At 43.6% G+C, this 20,501-nt stretch overlaps 1 protein-coding gene across 15 annotated transcripts in view; it reads left to right on the top strand.

The window, feature by feature from the left end:
* Nucleotides 1-20,501, top strand: part of DMD (dystrophin) — a 2,324,635-nt gene that overhangs the window by 2,162,980 nt on the left and 141,154 nt on the right. For 11 of the 15 annotated variants that reach the window (XM_045994540.1, XM_045994546.1, XM_045994545.1 and 8 more), the window contains one exon: nt 19,214-19,275. In XM_045994540.1, the coding sequence (XP_045850496.1) occupies nt 19,214-19,275 (62 nt within the window). Of the gene's footprint in view, nt 1-13,048; nt 13,172-19,213; nt 19,276-20,501 lie in introns of those variants that run through there. The other 4 variants (XM_045994551.1, XM_045994553.1, XM_045994550.1 and 1 more) reach the window with 1 other exon arrangement.

Below are 20,501 nucleotides of genomic sequence, written 5' to 3'. Positions count from 1 at the left end.
TCAGCTGAGTTCTGGGAGAAAGTCTTAGTTTCTCACGTTATTTCTTGGGAGTAGTTGTATGTCGGCTCTATTTTGCTGTATAATCAACTATCCCCCAAATTAATGGCTTAACCCAGGGGGCAGCAAAACAATTCTATAAAGGACTGAACAGTAGGTATTTGAGGCTTTGTGGTACATATAGGATTTCTATTGCATATTCTTTTTTTTTTTTTTGTCCAACTCTTTAAAACTATAAATATACTTGGGTGGAAGGCTCTGTGAAAACAGGCCACAGGCCAGACTTGGCCTATGAGCCACGGTTTGTAGCTCCCCTAACACAATGACAGCTTATTTAGCTCACTCTTAGAAGATGGACTGGGCCATTCCAGGGGTCTTTGCTAGGCCTGCCCATGCATCTGTGGTCAGCTCATGGCTGGATGGGCTCTTGTGGCCTGATTTGCTTGTCTGATGGTTGACAGGCTGTCATTTAGGAAGAGATTCGACTAGGTCTTTGTGTCTCATGATCCAACAGGATAACTCAGGCCTCTCCACAAAGACCCTTGTTAGGTTTCTGCTTGTGTCACATGTGATATCATCTATTGGCCAAAGCAAGTCATGCCATAGGGTCATCACGGATAACAGGATAGGGAAAGACTCCAGCTTCTGATGGGAGGAGGTACAAAGGCACATGGCAAGTGCGAGTTACCAGCGAGGGGCCAGAATTTGGGGCCATTTTGCCGTATATTGCAGGGCATTGGAGAAAAGTTACCAGCAAGTTCTATTGCAGAGTGAATTTAGGTATAGGTGAAATGAGATGTGCTCTGATAATTCTTATTTTGTGAGTAATCATGCCGGCCTGGGCTGTTGATGTATAGCTTCATAGGCAAGGGTAGAAATAAAGTATCTATAGTCTGGTGATTTTCAGAGATGAAAAATACCAGTGAGAAATATACTTAATCACTTATTACTACAGCATATTCAGTGAATGCTGCTGTGATTAAATACTGACAGAAGAAGGATTATGACTTCTTTTCTGGTTATTCTCCTGGCTGGTCATTCTTTTGAAGAGAATTTTATTCTCAAAGGTGTTGTTATTTTGACTTTTCCTATGCTTCATATCCCCATAGCTAGACCCTGTCTAAAGTGTTCCAACAATCATATAAGAATCTTTTTTCTTTTAGTGTAAGTATGGTCATTACCGGTCTTTATAAACACTCAAATCAGATTTACCCCAGCACTTAATAGGATGAATTCATAGGTATTAAGTAGAATGGGGCATCTTTCAGCCCTCAGATGTCCCCATTCAGTCAGACACACACTGGCCAATTTGTGGGCCTAGCCCTGGGCCCTCTACCTAGGGCTTCCATGGATGTCCCGTTGTGGGGCAAGAGCAGAAGCACGATTTCTCAGTTTGTGTTTTGCAGTGGTGTTGCTCAGACAGGCAGCACGCACGTGTGTGCAGTAGGATGGGCTCCTAGTTACTCCCTTTGACATTACCTTTTGCAGCAATGTTCTTCCCCCTGCAATGTGACATCACCATGTCTTCTGGAATAGAAAGAAGATTGAGTGATTCCTACCGTAGGCTCCTACAATCCCCTCAATGAACAGCTGGCAGAGAGACATGCTCTAAAACTCCAGGCAGACCCTCAGACCCTAGCAGCGCCTCCTGTGGCTAGAACTTCAGATCTGGTGAATGCCCCCCTCCGGAAGCTTGTTACAACCTTCCAGTCTCTCCTAAGGCTCCAGCCCTTACCAGAGAATAAAACTATAAGCTGAGGGGCGCCTGGGTGGCTCAGTGGGTTAAAGCCTCTGCCTTCGGCTCAGGTCATGAACCCAGGGTCCTGGGATCGTGCCCCGCATCGGGTTCTCTGCTCAGCGGGGAGCCTGCTTCATTGTCTCTCTCTTTCTCTCCCTACTTGTGATCTCTGCCTGTCAAATAAATAAACAAAATCTTAAAAAAAAAACCAAAACTATAAGCTGACTGCCCCCAGCTTCCTTCCGAGTCTGTTTATGCATACCTGTCCAATAAGTACACATTTTTTTCCTCCATGCAGTGAAGATCTCTAGCTTTCCTGTTTCTTGACCAACCCATGCTTTATATATCATCCCAGTGCAAACACACATGTGTGTGCACACACGTCATCTCTATAAATATTTCTCTGTGTTTTTATGTGGAAAGAAGAGTATCACAAAGCATTACTTATCCTTACTGTATAATCCATTCTCGTATTTTCTATTCTTTTCTTTGTCATTGAAAACAATATCCGTGATGATGCAGTCTCTAGATTTCACAGCCTATGAATGGTTCATGACCTACAGTTTGGAAAAATACCGTACCGTGCTTTATCTCTAACTCGGGTCCAGCTATGAACAAGTGGCATTCTCTGCTCACTTTGCTTTGATTCCTGTAAGATGGCTTTGGCTCAGGGGCAACAGAGCCTTGGTTTTTTTAGTTCTAAGAGCAGAATTGAGATTTTGGTTTGCTTTACTTAAAGAATTATGTTCTTTTCCTCTTATCAGTAATTCAAATAATAAACTCGATATTTCCTCTTACCCTTTTTCTTTTGCTTTGGCATCCAGAAAGCCCATAGCCAAATTAGAACCCCTTTTCAGAAAGGTTGGATTGAAAATATTGGCATATAGAAAAAGTTTTAATCTGAAGAAGACAGTACAATGAATTTTCACAGTCTGAACGCACCTCTGTAACCAGCATCCAGATCAAGAAACAGAACATGTCCAGTCCCAGAAGTCCCCTAGGCCACCCCTGCCCACTTCCAATCATTACCCACCCTCCAAGGGTAATCACTCTCCTGAATGGGAACACCATAAATTAATCTGGCCTGTTCTGGTACTTCATGTAAATGGAATCATACAGCATGTACTCTCTTGTGTCTCACTTCTTAAAACTCACATTCATCTATAGTGTTGGATGAAGTTGTGTGAATATGCTATGATTTATATATTCTATTGCTGATTGACACTTGATACAAAGAATGATGGTAGAGGGGCGCCTGGGTGGCTCAGTGGTTTAAGCCTCTGCCTTCGGCTCAGGTCATGATCCCAGGGTCCTGAGATCGAGTCCTGCATCGGGCTCTCTGCTTGGTGGGGAGCCTGCTTCCTCCTCTCTCTCTCTCTCTCTCTCTCTCTCTCTCTCTGCTTGCCTCTCTGCCTACTTGTGATCTCTCTCTGTCAAATAAATAAATAAAATATTTTTTAAAAAAAAGAATGATGGTAGAAACATTCTAAACTGTGTCATTCAGTGAATCTGTGTATAAGTCCCTTTTGGAAATATAGTAAGGAGTAGCATTTCAGGGTCATTCGGTATGTGCTCAGTGTGTATGCATTCGGCCAGTTTTCCAATATGGTTGGACCAGTGTATATTCCCATCAGCAAAGCAGGTGAGTTCTAGTTGCTCCACGTCTTCCCCAAGCCTTGTATGTAGCTAAATTTTACTAACCATATCAAGCCCAATGATCTTCAAATCAGTGTTCTCACTTTTCCTCCCTTTTTAATGCTTTATTCTATTTACATTCTCTTCATCCTGGATTTTATCTATTCATTTTTGAAATTTATTCATACTTCTAAGTTGCCCTATGGTACGATATGAGGTATAAATACATACATAGTATATACACAGACATGAATCCTCAGGTAGTGGCACCATTATCAAAACTCCTAGAGTCTTCCCTTTCCTCCAGAAAGGGTTGGTTGAAATCTGATTGGTTGAAAAGTAGAATTGATTGTATCCTGTAACCTGTCTTGAGTTCAACCTCCGCACCAATTCCCAATGCTACTTTCTTAATTCAGAATTTCATCCTCTCTCTCGCTGCCTTTTTCTTTTCTTTTTCAAAGATACTTATACCCCCCCAAAGGATCTGCTTTTCTTTTTTAATGAAGTAGAGTTGATACAGTGTTACATGAGCTTCAGGTGTTCAACATTGCAATCGGACAAGTGTATACCTTAGGCTGTGCTTACAAGTATAGCTCCCACCTGTCACCAGACAATGCTGTTAGAATACCATGGATTCTGTTCCCCCTGCTGAACTTTTTTTTTCCTGTGACTTATTCATTCCATAACAGGAAGCCTGTATCTCCCACTCCCCTTCAGCCATTTTGCTCATCCTTACTTAACTGGACTATTGTAGTGGTCTACTTGGCATATATTTATATAAAAGGTATATTTATATATAAAAGGTATATATTCCGCTCCATACCTTCTTCTCCATGCTTGTTTATTCCCACTCCAAACTCAATTCTCTTTAAAAAGAAAAGTCTTCAGAAGTATGGGTAATGCCAATTTTTTTCTTGTCTTTCTATCATAGGAGGAAAGGCTTCTAAGGGATGAGAACAAGTCAAGCTGTGAGGATGTAGTTTCCCACACTAGAGTATTGATAGTAACTCAAGAATGTGATTTGATATTCTAGTAGGGACAGTAGTATTTTTTTTAAGATTTATTAGAAAATGCAAGCACGAACCGAGGGAGGGGCAGAGCGAGAGGAACAGAGAGAATCTTCAGACTCCTGCTGAGCAGGGAGCCCAAGATCAAGACCTGCGAAGAAGTCAGATGCTTAACCAGCTGAGCCATCCACGTGCCCTGGGACAGTAGTATTTTCTGAATATTAACCTTCCTGAGATACAAAAGCCAATATTGGCCCATTTCTTTTTTGAATCCCAGAAAGAAGATAATCTGATTTTATAACACAGCAGTATGTTAACATTTAAAAATCTGTGCTTCAGTAAATTATTAATATGAGAGATTAGCTCACAGAGTCAGTTTAAGAAACTTGCTTCTGGGGGCGCCTGGGTGGCTCAGTGGGTTAAAGCCTCTGCCTTCAGCTCAGGTCATGATCCCAGAGTCCTGGGATCGAGCCCCACATCGGGCTCTCTGCTCTGCAGGGAGCCTGCTTCCTCCTCTCTCTCTGCCTGCCTCTCTGCCTAGTTGTGATTTCTCTCTGTCAAATAAATAAAAAAAAAGTATTAAAAAAAAAAAAAAAGAAACTTGCTTCTGTTCTTCATATACTAACAAAAACATGCATGAAACCTGGTGATTTAAGCCTAGTTAACTCTTCATTGGCATGTGTGTTCCTTAAACCCAATAGGCTAAACCACTCTTCCCTTTTGCTTCCTTTTTTACGTCTATTTCTATACTTAGAGTCCATCTGATACTGTGTTTCCTCATGTTCTATCTCCATCCCCCTTCACTAGATTCTAAGCTCCTTAAAGTCTACACCATATTTGGGTGGTCCTGGTCGCAATTGTAATTGTAATCTGGTTACAATGCTGAAATTTTAAACTATTTCCCAGCCAATCCTCCAAACATTTTTCTAGGCTTTACAAATAGTAAAGAACAGTGAAAAGAGTTTAACTGATAGGCAAAGACACATGTAAGTGTCCAATAAATACATCATGATCATAGTCATCTAAAGAAATGAATTAGGGTAATATGCACAAGAAACTTATTCTGGGTACAGCACATGAAAAAACGTTCTTGGAGATATGTGAATAAAATTCCTTGCATTCATATTTTCCTTTTATCTCAAAAAAAAAAGCTTTGACAAAAATAAACCAGAGCTGGAGTACAAGCTTCAGCCTTTGGTAAATCATTAAGTGGTTAAATTGATTTTAACCTCCATTTCCCCCTTTACGAATTCCTGTCCCTCGGTGTCTGTCCCTGGCCAGTTCTGATCACATCCTGGCTGTTGAAGGCCTGCCACCAAGAGGACTTCTCCCTCAGGGTAGAGGGGATCTTTCTCTTCCACTGTCCCTGGCAAAACCAATATTCACTGGTTTTCTCACTACTCCAGGGCGCTGCTCTCTGACAATATGAACGTGAATACACCTTTTAACATGTGTGACTAGTATGGATATTTTCACCTCGACCCCCAGAAGGTTAGCAAAAGGGTGTAAATTTTACTTCTATCGCAGGCTTGTGGTTACTGATTTATCTTGCAAAAAAAAAAAATCTTACTTTAGTTTACCCACTTCTTCCTTCTTAGATGTACAAAGCAGAAGAAGGAAAGGTTCCTTTTGCAAATTGCTAAAAGGCAAGACAAACTCTGAGCCTGCTCATTTCCCCTCATACAGCAGTCTAAAAATGGCAAGTGAGTGTCTAGGCTGAATTTTTCTTGTGCTGTGTTCCCAACAGTATTCCTGGACATACTGGGTTTTCTTTTAAGGAACTGTAACTGCACAACAGGCTACTTTGTATTAACACAGCGTCCCCCAGCCTTCAGATCGCTTTCCTAGTCCTTATGTCATTTGACCCACACGATGGCCCTATTCAGTAGTAGCTGAATTTTACAGATGAGTCAATAGAGCTCCAGATGGGTTAAGGGACTGGCCTCTAAGGGGCAGAGTTGGTCCAGAGCTCTGCCTCGCTGGCTTCGTGCCTCTGCCAGAATATGCTTTCTGAGGATTAAAAAGCTGCTTTTGATTCTGGTAGATATTCATCTCAAAAGGAGGGGGGGAAACCCCTCTTGTATCTTCATTCGGTATCATTTGAATATTAAATTTTTCTTACCTGTTTCAACTCAGGAAGACTTCTTTGTTCTCTTAATTGACGGGTAATTCCTTTGTTTACTTCCCCCCCCCCATCTTAAGAACCAAGTCATAAGTATTAAAAATGGTTACATTAGCATTTAGCAATTTTTATGAAATTTGAGTGTTTCAGAATGGGTAATTTAGGCAGGCATGTATGTAGAATTTTGCATTTTAATTAAAAAGCCTCAAAATGAAATGAACCTCTGACAGTAACAAATGACTACTTCTAAAAGCTACGTTGCTATTTGATATATGTTCAGTGTTTTCTTGTGGATAGTAAGTCCTATGACTTGTTTCAAGAAAAGTGACAGGACTGAAACAATTAAAAGAGACAAAGCTGCTCTTTTTTAATCATATGCTCATAAATAAAACTGGGTTGTGAATTATTTCCAGAGAAGCAATTGACAAAGTGTAAGTAAATCACTCTAAGAACTAAAGCTGTCTTGCTTTTTTTTTTTAGAATGTTCAAACCAAACCTGTATCCTTGTCCAATTATGAATTTCCTTTGACAAATAAATATTTACAAAGTATGAAATATAGACTTTGTTACTTCCTAAGGCCAAAGCATACTGTGAAAACTAAAATTTAATATTTTCTCTCATCTCAAATACACCAAAATAAGAACATAACTTAAAAATCATTCTCTCTTGCAGCAGACTGTCCATTAATCACTCTTTAGGTAATATTGGCTTCATGAGTCTTCAGGTATAAAGAAAAACTGTAATTTCTAGATTGGAAAATCTGAGTATTTATGGATTTGAAGAAAACAATAACATCTAGCCAAACAGTTTTCTGTAAGCCCCATTATGAAGTCAAGAAGGAGAGAACTTTCAGCATCCCCCAATTTCTTGTGAAAATTCTTTGTTTTAAAGGGCTTGATTGGGTAGATCCAAGGGTTAATTTACTTGTGATCTGGGAAAAGACTGAGACTTGCCTTATTATTTTTTTAATTTTTTTTTTTAACTGGTGTGTGGGAGGAAGGTAGAAAGAGGCCCCAGAATGAATTCACTAATTGGGGTTTTCACCTGCTGTGAGTCTAATCGAATACAAAGCCTTATTTGTAGCTGAAGAGGAAGGGAGATTATGCGGAGTGTCAGAATTTCTGCCTAGTTTTGAAATTCCTGTTATTTGGCACAATTGTTTGGGAAAGGCAGACAGATAGTTACAGCTTTGAGCGCTTGTTAAGGTAGACCGGGAATGCTGTCCTAGGTCCGCTGGAACCACCTTAACTGGTTACCCATTTTTAGCAGGAGGCCGGCTGTTTGCTTTCCATGGGGTAGCCTATAGCTGGCAGGCTAATAGGTACTGGAATTCTTTCCCGGGAAGCAACCCTGGCCCGTAAGGTTAATGAAGTGTGGCTTTATTTTCGTGAAGATGCTAAACTTCACATCTTTTCAGATGTTCGGTGTGATAGAGGTGGCTCTGGGAAGCTTTGAAAAATCTTATTAGAAGCAAACCACATGAGAGGGAATCTGAGTGCAGCTCGATTTGGAACCTATCTGGTTTGGATGGCAGCTGGCTCCGAGAACTTTTCCTCAGCCTGGCTTACTCTGTCTCCCTGCAGGGGTAGGGCCTGGAAAAATAGGCTTTTGTGTGGGTCTGAATGTAGACGCCTCCTCATTTACTAGTTAATATGAACTGACTGGAGATTTTTATATCCAGAAGATGCTGGTTTCAGATGGATCTAAAGAGACTGTTACACATATTTAATTAGCACCGTGGTATTTGCCCTAACTAGCAGTGACTCACCATCATTGTAAGCATTTATTAGATGTCCGATTCAGTGCTCACAGCTCATACTCGTACTCTGCACAGAGAAACATGGAATACTTAAGGGTTTGCCAAATACGTCGATGGTGAAATTTTACTGTAAAATACCTATTATGCTTCACTGTGGTAGTACCTACATTCCAAATGATTTTTAGAAAATGATGTGGGTTAAACTTAAGATGGGCTAGGGAAGGCTAGGCAGTTCAGGTGGAGACTCCTGGAGCGAGAAGAAGCTGGCCCTTGGGGGGTGGTGAAGTCCCTCAGGGCCACCCCAGGCAAGTGGCCAGCGCAAACCATTCCCTGTCTTTCTCCTTTCCCATTCTGCTCCTCATTTTGTATTGGTAAAACCTGGCTAACTCTGACCCTCAAGCAGCGTAAAAGGAAAAGCATGTGTTTGTGGAACATCGAGCAGCTTGGCCTCTGACCTTGGCCTCATGCACAACCTTGACCTTCCAGCACTGACATTTCAAACCAGTGGCTCCAATCCAGACATCTCCCCTCGATGCTCCGGGCTCAGATGTGGGACTCCCTTTTACATCAGAGGGCCACCTCGAACTCATCATGCTTAAGAGTGAATTGATCCTCTCTCCCTGGCCCTCTTCTGCCTGAACCTGCCCCCATTCCTCCTGACATTCCTGGCTTGTCGAATATTACTCATCCAGGCTTGGGATTCACCAGAGAGCAGAGTGACTCAACCTCGGCTGCCTGTGAGAATCCCCCTAAAAATTTCAGTGCCCAAGGCCAATTAGATCCGAACTGCAGGGTGATGAGATGCGGTGGTGGCCAAGCTTGAGGCCCAGGGTCCTAGGTCTTCCCTTTCTTCCATCGGTGTGTCTGATCAGTCATGACTCCTGTAATGTATAACCTTATTCTTTCTCCACTCGGTGCCACTTCTACCGTTCAGATCGTCTTCATACTGTAGTCCTCTTGCATCTGGTCTCCTAATTCCAGACTCTTCTGACCCAGCCCCCATCCATTTCCCGAGTGCTTTTTCTAAAAGGCAAATATGACAGAACCACACTCGTGCTCACATTCAGACCTTTCAGGACACAGGTCAAACTCTGGATCATTCTCAATGTGCCCACCCACTGAATCTCTTGACATTCTCTCCCAAGGATCAAACAGACCACTGAAGCTCTTGAAAAGAAAACGCTGTTTGTGGCCTCTTTACCTTCACACCTGCTGTTAAGACCATTTGTAATTGTTGATGTGCCCTTACCCCCTACTGACCAGAGGCTCCTTTTGCAACCTACCCAGGAGGCTTCCAGAAAGAACTATTGAATGAATGAACACAGTCTTCTTTTCAGCTCCAAAAGGCGGAGTTAACTTATTCCTCCTTGGGGGGGGTGTCCCCATTCAGCATCCAATTTAGGGACCCAGAGGGTGACTTTGACTGGATGGGTCCCTGTTTGGTCAGGAGCCTGGAAGAAATAGATGGTACATGCAAAAGTGGTACTTGAAAAGAATGTAAGAAAAAGGCTATTTACAAAAATCTGAGCAGTGTCAGGGGAAGAACAGGAGCAAAGGGAGAACCTGGGAAACACTGTTGCTGTAGAAATGCCAGCCCAGCTTGTGGCCTTGGGTAAAGGAACTTAGCTGCTGCCAGGTCCAAGGCCAACAGGAGGGAGCTTGAGGAATAAAATGCAAACATCTCCCTCCTCCTGCCCTTTATCTCCCACTACGGCTTTTCCTCCTGGCCTCCTGTTGGCTGAAGGCAAAAGGAAGCCAAAGGGCATCCAAGAGCCTGACTGATGACATCCCCAGAGGCCCAGCCTCCTGGGGCGCAGAGCAGAGTGGAGAAGGGCAGAGAACAGAGCTGGAGAGGGGACTGAGGGGATATCCAGCACAGTCCCTTCCATCAGAGAGGTCTACGTTTTTCTAAGCAACATTTTTAAGGGGTTTAAAGACTGGAGTTTTGGGTATGGAGGAATTTAGACTCCACTCTTTCTCATTCCTTCCTTAACCCTCTTTTTTTTTAAAGATTTTATTTATTTGACAGAGAGAGATCACAAGTAGGCAGAGAGGCAGGCAGAGAGAGAGGGGGAAGCAGGCTCCCCGCTGAGCAGAGAGCCTGATGTGGGGCTTGATCCCAGGACCCTGAGATCATGACCTGAGCTGAAGGCAGAGGCTTAACCCACTGAGCCACCCAGGTAGCCCCTCCTTAAGCCTCTTTGTAGCAAACCTACCCCCCTCTGCTGTCAGACAGCAGTGAGATTGCTTAGGAGCACAGAAGAAAAAAAAGTACAGATCTTCCCCTACAGTAAAGGAGGCCACATCTCCCCACGGCAGCATGGTGGAGTGGCATAGGCCTTGGAGCAAAACTCCTTGGTCCAGTCCTTGCACTGTCACATTCTCACCACAGTGTGAGCATGAGTATAGCTCATGGTAAGTTCTGGAGTTAGAATTGCAATCTGTCCTTTCTGGTGGCAGAGCCTCCATGTTCCTTTCATGTCTCTGATTCACACCAAAACACTAATGACAGCTACTATAAACAACGGATTGTCATACATAGCATCATTATAGAATTTATATATGAAATGAAGATTTATAAATTACCTTTTCTTAACGCCTTTTCCTAATAAGAAAATTCATCATTTAACTGAAACCAATAATAAAACAGTTACTGTGATGCCCATGTCATTTCTTAATAATTCTTGGAGTATTTAATTTCTAAAATTACATCAAGAGTTAGGAACAAGTCTTCAAGTGCCTATAACTCCATTCTAAAAAAGAACTTAAAGATGTATTTTTGAGGATTGCCATCTGTCAAATTTAAGAGAAAAAAAAATCGGAATAGTGATTTCTTATTTTCCATTCTTTTTCTTTGTCCAACGAATGGTTCCTAGTAGTTTCCCCAGTGAGCAGTGAGAAAAAAAGACTTGAGTGTTTATATTTTAGAGAAACCTATCAGGCCTGAATCTTCCGTGGGTAATTTCAGAGTGTAAAACAAACAAATAAAACAAAACTAACGAGAAAGGAGAAGCATGACAAAGCACAGGTGTGGCAAACCTTTAACTGATTGATTTCTGATATGTACAAATGTCCATGCTGCGAGGTTTGTGTCTTTTCATTGAAATAAACATAACCAGTATTTAAGTGATTTGCCACATTGACACAGGGATTGGTCACTGATTAATAGCAAAGGCCGCAACTTTCTCATCACAGAATACTACTTCTTCCCCCACCAAGATAGAGGCAGACCCAGAATCTGCAGTTCCACCAAGGGACAGCCTCACCCAAAGGGAATCCTAGTGTGTCCCCCTCAGACCATAATAGAAGCTGCCTCCACCACTCACTGGCTCAAAATTGCTAAAAGACAGCATTAATAAGTCTCAATTTATGAGGCCAAATGCCTGCAGAAGTGCTTTATTTGCTTTAAAATAGCAAAACCAATCCTACCTACATGCACAAGGCTTTAGTGATAACGTTTACATTTTTATTTGGTTTGTCAACGGGAATGAAGAAACCTGGCACCCATTTCCCTTTTGTTCCTGTACTTTTTTTTTTTGCCTCTTTTGTCATGCTGTAGCAGACAGTAAAGGGAGATTGATGTCCGCAGTCCTTTTAGCTCAAACATTTTACAATGTTCTACAGGGGTGGGGTGGGGAAATGTTGAGCAAAAAGGAGTATATTTTAAAAAGAAAAAGGGGGGCATGTTTTCAACTGTAAACAGAAGTGGAAGGAATGGACCAGAAGAGAGAGTGAAAGGCAAGTAGTTGAAAGAAGATTAAAAGAAAAAGCAGGCCCACAAAATAAATGGACAAGGAGGGACAGTGGAACCATAAAGGGACTTTATCTTAAAATGCTCTGGGGACTCTAATGGAAGGTACTATGTGAAGGTTGCAAAAACTTACTGTGCTAATGAAGGCTATCTTCTTTTCAGAATATCTCCTTGCTTGAAATAATTTTGCAGAGTTAACCTGCATCGTCACATGGCACACTCTAGGATTAGCAATATTTGAACTGTCCCCTGCCACTTTTCTGATAAAATGTTCCATTGGAAATGGTTTCATTTTTCGATTTCTCGAAAATAATACCAAAAGACCAAACCATGCCACACCACTGGTGGTGGTGGTGGTGTTTTCTTTAGAGCCTATAACCAGTGGTTCTCAAAGTTCAGTCTGCTCTTTTCTGATTCAGTAGGTCTGGGCTGAGCCTCCAGCATTCTTAGTCATCAAAAGTTCGCAGGTGCCGCTGATACTGCCCTCCCCCACTTTGAGAACCACAGCCCTTTCACAAATACAAATGCTTCCCAAGAAGCTCATTTAGCCCAGGATGAGCATAACCTGAGTTTCATGTCCTTACAGCCCTACCACTTTAATCTTGGATTGAGGGAAAGCCGGGGCGGGGAGAACTCTGTGATTTTTTTCTTTCTCATTCTTTGAAAAAAAAAAAAGAAAAAAAAAACAGCTCTGAGCCCGCACACTTAATTATCTGCAATGAGGTCATTTGCACCTAGGTCATTTATTTAGGCAACAAGTAGTCTTGCTGGAGGTTTCAAGACGGTGGTAGCAGGGCGGTGTGGGGCTTTCGGGTTCCTAGAACTACCTTAAATCTCTGCCTCCGTCGGCCTTTCCTTTTTCCTTTCCGTTTGGCGAGGCCGATTCCCCACTGCCGGGTCTCTGGGAGCCAGGGTTCCCAGGTCGCTAGGTGGGGGCGGAGCCCGGACCGGCCCCGCCCCGTCTGCCTGCAGCGCCCCCTCCCCTCCCGCCCGCCTGCCTGCCTGCCCGCGCCGGCTCCTCCGCAGTGCTTTCAGCTGCGAGCCTGGGCGGCGGCGGCGCTCGACTTTCGGGGAGCCCGGCGGCTTTGGAAAACTCACTCCTCCGCTCGCGCCTTCCTTCGACCGCCGAACCCTTGCAACCATGAGGGAGCAGCTCAAAGGGTAAGTGCATCACGGTCCCCTCGGATCGCCGCAGTCCGTGCACTTATGGCACGAGCAGGGGGCAAACCCGGGCGGCCAAAACTTGGACAAGCGCAGCGGCGGGACGCCGGGCGGCCCGGCGTCGGGGAACCTGCCCCGCGGGTTCTTGCTGCGCCGCTGCAGGTGCGTCCCCCGGGGCTTGCCCCTCAGCGCCAGGCTTGCGGCGAGCCCCTTCCTCTGGCTTTGGGATGGGCTTGGAGAGAAAAAGCTGATTTCTCGCCCTACCCGGAGGGGACAGCGCGTTCTCCACGCGGGGATTGGGGCCGCGGGAGCTTTTTGCTCCTTTCCGGGCTGTGTGAACGTGAGCCAGACAGGTTGTTCCTAAATTGTCGTCCGACCTCACGGAGGGAAGGGGCGCGCGAGGCTTTACCTTCCATTGCTCTGCAAGTGCCAAAAGGTCAACTTTCTGCCTGATTTCTTCCGAGGATTCCAGCTGACATTCCCCTTGTTGGCTTTTTTACTGTGTTCTTTCCATGCCCCCACTATTTGCAGAAATCAGGAAACAGAGAAAAAGCAATTAAAGCCCAGAAGTCTAGGATTTGACATACAGGGAGGATCAAGTGTTTTGTTATGGTAGTTTTTTGTTTTGCCTTCTGGGGTTGAGTGTGCAGTCATTTCTGGGTGTCCTTTTCTCGTGTTTCTCCAGGTGTCTGTGCTCGTCTTTAACCGAAGTTTGTCATTCCACATCTGATCTGGGCAATGAAAAGGGCAGTTTATCTCCGTTAAATTTGAAGTTAAGTTTGAAGCTGAAATTGAAAGGGTTCAATTGCCTGACGGAGGCATAATATTAATTACCAAATGCTTCGACATTATGGGGAAAAAAAAAAGGGCACTCGATTTACCTGGCGACCCTAAGTCTTTTAGTGAAATCTACATTCTTCCTTGGCCCTAAAGCTCCTCTTGGACTCCCTGCTTTGTTCTCCCTGTCACCTCTCCTGGTCACCCCCCATCACCCTTTATCTTTTGCCTAGGTTTTTTATTTCCTTGTGCCACATCCCCTTTTTGCAGGATACAGTTGCTCTTGGAGAAGGTAGAGAAGCAAATGAAAAAACACGGTTATGTGAAAGGTCTCTGACCCTTGATCACCATGGAATTGGTTTCAGACAGCGTTGTTTGATCTTGGATTGGACACAACCCTGAAGTGAAATTGCTTTGGCCAAAGTTGAGGGTGGGTGGGATTTAAGCCCGAAAAGCAAATAGAGGGAGGACAAGTAACAGCTGGCACAATCATGGAGGCAGTCATCTTTGGCCTGCCTTGAGCCAAACAGAATAAAATGTTAAATATCCCAGGGAACAAGAAGTGGGGACTAGAATAGGATTTATGATGCCCAGATTGACACCCGTCCCCCCCAACGCCCTCCACGGTAGCAGAAACTTTTAAATATGTTTTCCCATTCCCACCCTGCTAGTATTCCACCAGTGGAAGCCAAGTTCAACATTCAGCATGCAAATGCCAAGGTTCCTCTAGAAAGAGTCTGATCCCCAGATTAAAGGGAAATGATTTTGTGTGTGTGGATCAATGGGTTCCAGATATATGAAGCCAAACTCTAATCCTCTGCAAATTGCAAGAGAACGGTACCTTTTTATACCGCTGTGTAGTGATTAGTTTCCTCCCCGGGAAGTAGTGGAAAGATACTTTTTAAAGAGGCAATTCTTTGGAATATTTTCAGTACCCAGTAACAGTGGTAGCAGAAGAAATCTTATTTTAATTAGGCAACTGCCATAACCGGCCCCCCCCCCAAGTAGAAATTTGTTACTTTTTATAACTGTTTAATGTTTGTTTTTAAGAAACTAAAAAAGCAATTCCAATAAGTCTGATTATTCCAGCACTGACAGCAGGAACAGCTCTGAGGCAGTTATAATAACCTTGCACACTACCTGAAACTAAAGAAGGTGAGAGAAAATTTAAATTGTATGGTAGGAAATTAGGTCAGCCCTGTGCTCAGTAGAGTAATGCTTTAATTTTTTATTATTGACAAGTGGGTGTTGCCGGGGTCTTTTGTCACATCCAGTGGTTTGGTGTTTTAATTTGCATTTCTTATCATGACCCCAAATAAAAGGGAAAAGAGAGATTATTGTAGTTTGTACACATTTTGAAAGGAGGGGAAGTCAGAGTTTGTAAGGCTGTTCCGAGAGGCCTATCTGATACCAGGCTTTGGAACCAGCAGGGCCAAAATTAGTAACATGTTTTAAAGCTTTATAGAGCATCTTAAGGATTATTTACGAAACTCGTCTCTGTGTTAATGGGCACGCAGAATTTTGATCTATGTGGAACATCATTATTCTCCGGAGATTGACCAAAGATGTGCCTTCTAACTTGTGAGCAGGTTTCAGAGTTTCCTTTTTGGTTGGGCATGGGGTATGGAGAGCATGTTTCCGATGTGAAAAGTGAAAAAAAAAAAAAAAGACACTTACCAAGAATGGCACCACCCACACCCCACCACTAGCTCCCCGGCTGGGCATCTCTTTCTGTGTTTTCTGTACATTTCAGGTATACACCTGAGCTCCTTCTGATTCACCACTGTTTTTGAAGCTAGACAGAGTAATATAGCTGTAAAATCTCTCTTGATCACTAGCCAAAAATGGGCTTGTCCTATAAGGCAGGATGTAGATAAGAGTCTGGCAGATTTGTGCCTACGGTGGTTTACTGTCCATATTCATCTTTTCTTTCTCTGGGGGGGGGGGTTCAGTATGTCTCACGAGGGCTGTGAATTCACCACACACCGAAAACACCCACATGCAGTGAAGCGAACATTTGGTTCATCTTATAGTTCCCAAAGAATCGGAAATCGTTGGAGCTGGGTTGTCAGTCGTTCTCAGCATTAAATGGTGAGGAGATTATTTTTCTATTTGTGAGGATTAGTCACACCCTTTATTCTTTTCTTCTTTCCACTTGTGTTCCCTTCTCTTGCTTGGTTCTGGTTTGCAGCTGAAGTGAAACTAAGACTGTACAGATGAAATCCCAATCTGTTTTCTGGTTACTTGGCATTGCTTACAAAGAAAAGGCTTGCGTGTTGGAGGGCAAGGAGGTAAAAGAGAATGGGCTTTTGGATTCGTTTGGGTTCATTTATCTAGGTTATCCAAGGCCTCCCACCCAGTATTGCAGGTAAGTGGAAAATGAGCACTTATAAAGGCCCATATCCAATAACCGGTAAAGTGGGGCTCCAAGCAGGGGCTTGGACTTTCTGCTGTCATCCAGCGAAGGAAACTGTGGTTAAACTAAGGACTCACGGATGAAAACAATTTTGAAAATCCATCTCACCAACCCTCTCTTTGGAGAAGCTGGGACTTTCCCAGCACGAGAAACTTAACGCAGGTCCCTGCCTGGCTCAGGGCTAGCCTTCGGGAGGGCCTGGAGTTTCCTGAGAAGGGAACAAGGGGGACAGTCCTTCCCAGAGCTCTGACCAGCAGACCTTAGGGGCCTGCGCTGTGTGTCATTAGGATAGCTTGGTGTTGTCTACACTCCATGAGTAAGTTCCGTCTGAATGTGTCCTCGCTGTTCACCGTCCAGTTTGGTAACATGTATTTCGGTCCTGACCCCTTCTGCGGCTGCTGGATTTGAGCTTCAGTGCAGGTGGAATGATGTTCAAATAAAGAAACACTTTGTATCACCAAAAAAAAAAAAAGAAAAGAAAATCCATCTCACCATTTTGACCCACTGGAATAAATTCCTTAGAAAGGTAGAAATGTCAGTAGATTGACCATCAGGATGTTTGTTTTAGAGCAAGGCAGCCTCATGGGGGGGGGGGTTGCATTCACTCCCTGTGGGATTCTCCTGTCGCTCATATGCAAGTTTCTCTTTTCTTTGGGAATTGCCTTTGGCAGGACTCACCCAGGCACAGTGTTCTTCGTCCCCTTTGAAGTCCATTACAGATGCTGCCTTTTCAGAGCGTTTGTCTATGCTTCTGTCTGGTCAGGTCGATCAGCTCAGACAGACGTTTTCCTGCCCATCTACTACTGAAGATGCTACAGTCCTCCCACACAGCATGGAGATGGGACTTTATTGTCATGCATTGTGGGAATTAAGGGCCCATATGTGTGGACACACGTGCTTACCCCCCCCCTTTTCCTTCCCTCCCTGGTGTTCCCATATGCATGGACTTGGGAAATGACAGAGGCCTAAACGCAGGGTGGTCTTTCATTGCTGGGCACTTTCTGAGCTGAAAAACACCCGAGAACAAGCCAACACTTTTTCCACGAAGCTGCAAGCTGCAGCCTCCTTGTGCTGTGCATATCAAGTACCAGTTCCGCCCACCTCTTCTCCAGATCAGAAACCAGCTTGGTTGTGGCACTTCCTAAAACCCCCGAAAGCACGGACTGCGTGCGTGCGTCTTCGGCTTTCCTTGTCCTTTAAGACTTGGACATCACTCTGGTATGTTCCCTCTGCTGAGAAGCCCCTCTTGTCCTCCTCACATGAGAATTGTCTCTGTGGAAGAGGAAACCAGAAATGAACATGTGTGCGGGAGAGACCGAAACAGTCCCTGGCAAGTCAGCATGGTCTCCTAACTTTCTTACCAGAGTCTTTCCTCTTCCATTCCTGGATGGCAAATATCAGAGGGGATGGTCTTGGAAGGCGTACAGTTTGGGGAATTTCCACGCACTTTGTGACATTTACTATCGCATTTCACAAACCACAATAAGTATTTCTCCTTTTAACTTTCTTTTTAAACAGGTAATTCACAGGGAGTGTTGTTTTTGTTTGTTTGTTTGTTCTCTACAAAGGCTTTTAGGCTTGGCCAGCAAGGTGGATCCCGGTCTATAGTGTTAGCAACTAGAAAAAACTCGCTTTCAGTGGGCGTCAGTTTGGGGGCCACAGAATGACCAAGGAGCCATGCACTGAGCACCAGAACATGCTGGTCACTGAATCCCTTCACTCTCTCAAGTGAGGAGGCCTGCCCCAGATTGTGCAATTAGTAGGGCTCGGAGCCAGAATCCAGTCCTCACATTGAAACTCTGTGCTGAGGTCGCTTGACATCGTTGCCCTCCCCAGACTCTTCTTTTCCGTGCGAGGCATCTGTACTTGGTGTTCACCTTGAAGTGTCCGCTTGTAAGCGGTTTCTCGCTGCAGCCCCCACCCTTCCCCTGAAGATCAGGAACAGGCTGCGCACACGGCTTCTGTAATACCTGTGTTCAGGGCTGCATTTTACCCTATCAAAGCCCATCATGTAATCCCTGAAAATGGGAAATCCGATGCTGTGGGGATTTAATGTAGATGGGCCAAAGTAAGCAAAAGTATATGTGGTTATCTCTCCCGGATTTATTCATGCAACTGAATTAGGAACAAAGGTGTTTTGTTCTTTTTGTGGCCAGAGCTGATAGCTGGCAACTAAACTTAGCTGAACTTCAAGAAATGGGAGAGAACGTGAATGCTTCATTCAGGCCCAAGTAAATATAGGAAAAGGTGGGCCGGTGTGTGGAGTACTGAGGGAAAAACAGCACTTGAGAAGGAAGTCATGGGGAGAGGGGAGGTAGGACAGATTGGTGGGGCACTGACTAGACCTTAAGCCAAAGTGAAATGCCGTCATAGTGAGTATGAGACCTGGATATGGAGGAGGAGTAATGGAAAAATGTCAAGGGTGGTGAAAGCCACTGAGAAGTGAGGTGATTTATTTATTGAATCAATGTCCTGTGTCTCTTTGACAGGGTTGAGTAACCCTTGTCAGTGTCCTTTATGAATGGTCTACATTGGACAGGAGAAGAAATCGTGGTTTTTGATTATTGATTATATAACCAAGTCATTTTATAACAACAGAAGCACAACTGACTTGTGGGTGCCAAGAAGAAACAAATTCTGGTTCCCAAAGCATATTCGTGTTGCTTTTCCCTTTAAGGGCGATGGTAGCAGCTTCTTGCTGCTTGTAAGAAACATTCTCAACTGTGTGGACCGAAGTCCTTTGAAGTAACGTTGCCGAATGAACTAGAAGCAAACCATACTTTTCTTTCCTCCTTTCCTTCACTACCCATTATAAATTCTAAAGTCTCTCTTTGTATTTTCTGTTTTAGCCACGAGACACAAACAACTTGCTGGGACCATCCCAAAATGACAGAGCTCTACCAGTCTTTAGGTAAGGACATGGCCACGTTTGTTCCAGGTTAAATGGCAGGTGACTCACAGGATAAAGTGCTCGTAGTGTGCATGTTGTTGGTTGTCTAAATCTGTCACTAGATTGTTTAAAGGGTGAAAACGACACCTTTTTACCCAAAATTGACAGCTTCCTTTTTCACAGAGTTTCTTTAAAAATAAATTTTAGAATGTCATCGATTCCTGAAAATTCAATATACCTGAGAGGGCCAAAAGGTCTTTGTAGTTTTCTTTGCTGCATAGAAGGATGGAAAAAAAAAATACTTGCAATTTATGGCAATTGTTTTTCCCACCAAGAAAGTAAACTGTTTCAAGTTGTTCTTATCGATTTCTTCCCTGTGAACTCAAGACAGCACTTTTGCCAAACCACAGGTATTGGGGTAGGAATTTTCCGCAGTCTTTTCCAGTGCTTATAATTCCCAAGCCCATCAGTTCATCCATGTGAACATTTAAAAGATTTCTCTCCTTTGTCTTGTCTTGTTTGTGTGAGAGCCTGACAATTTTCTTCCCCCTCACAACTGGGAATTTTGTGAACAGACACACAGCCTCCAAATAAGAAGAAAACATAAGGGGCTCCAGAGTGGCTCAGTGGGTTAAGACTGCCTTCAGCTCAGGTCATGCCCGGCATGACCTGCTCAGCAGGGAGCCTGCTTCCCCCTCTCTCTGCCTGCCTCTCTGCCTACTTATGATTTCTCTCTGTCAAATAAATAAATAAAATCTTTTTAAAAAGCATAATTCTTTTAATGCTTCATGAAAGTACACTCTGTACCGTGTTAGATCCTTGGAGAGTAATCTGAAATGAATTATCTTACATAGTAACTAGTTGTTTGTGTAATTAAAGAAATAAGTCTTCTGTACTACTAAAACGATTTTTAAAGTCTGTTTCTTTGTGAATGGTTGTATTTGTAGACTAAAATGCATAAGGTGAATGAACTCTTGGGGTTTAAATTATATGACAGTGCCCATGGGAATCAGGGTGATCAGACCAATTTTGTGCATGTGTGAGCGCACGCGCGCGCGCGTGTGTGTGTGTGTGTGTGTGTAGCTATTGCTGACTTGCTGTAATAGGTTCTCGTTGGTTAATGAATTGAAATTACAGCGATGGGGTAGAAAACATTATATATTTATTTATTTATTAAGATTTTATTTATTTGACAGATCACAAGTAGGCAGAGAGGTAGGCAGAGAGAGAGGGGGGAAGCAGGCTCC

The sequence above is a fragment of the Meles meles genome, chromosome X, assembly GCF_922984935.1.
Source record: "Meles meles chromosome X, mMelMel3.1 paternal haplotype, whole genome shotgun sequence".
NCBI lineage: Eukaryota > Metazoa > Chordata > Mammalia > Carnivora > Mustelidae > Meles > Meles meles.
Note: the sequence above shows the minus strand (reverse complement) of the source record. Positions and strands in the feature narration are given on the sequence as shown.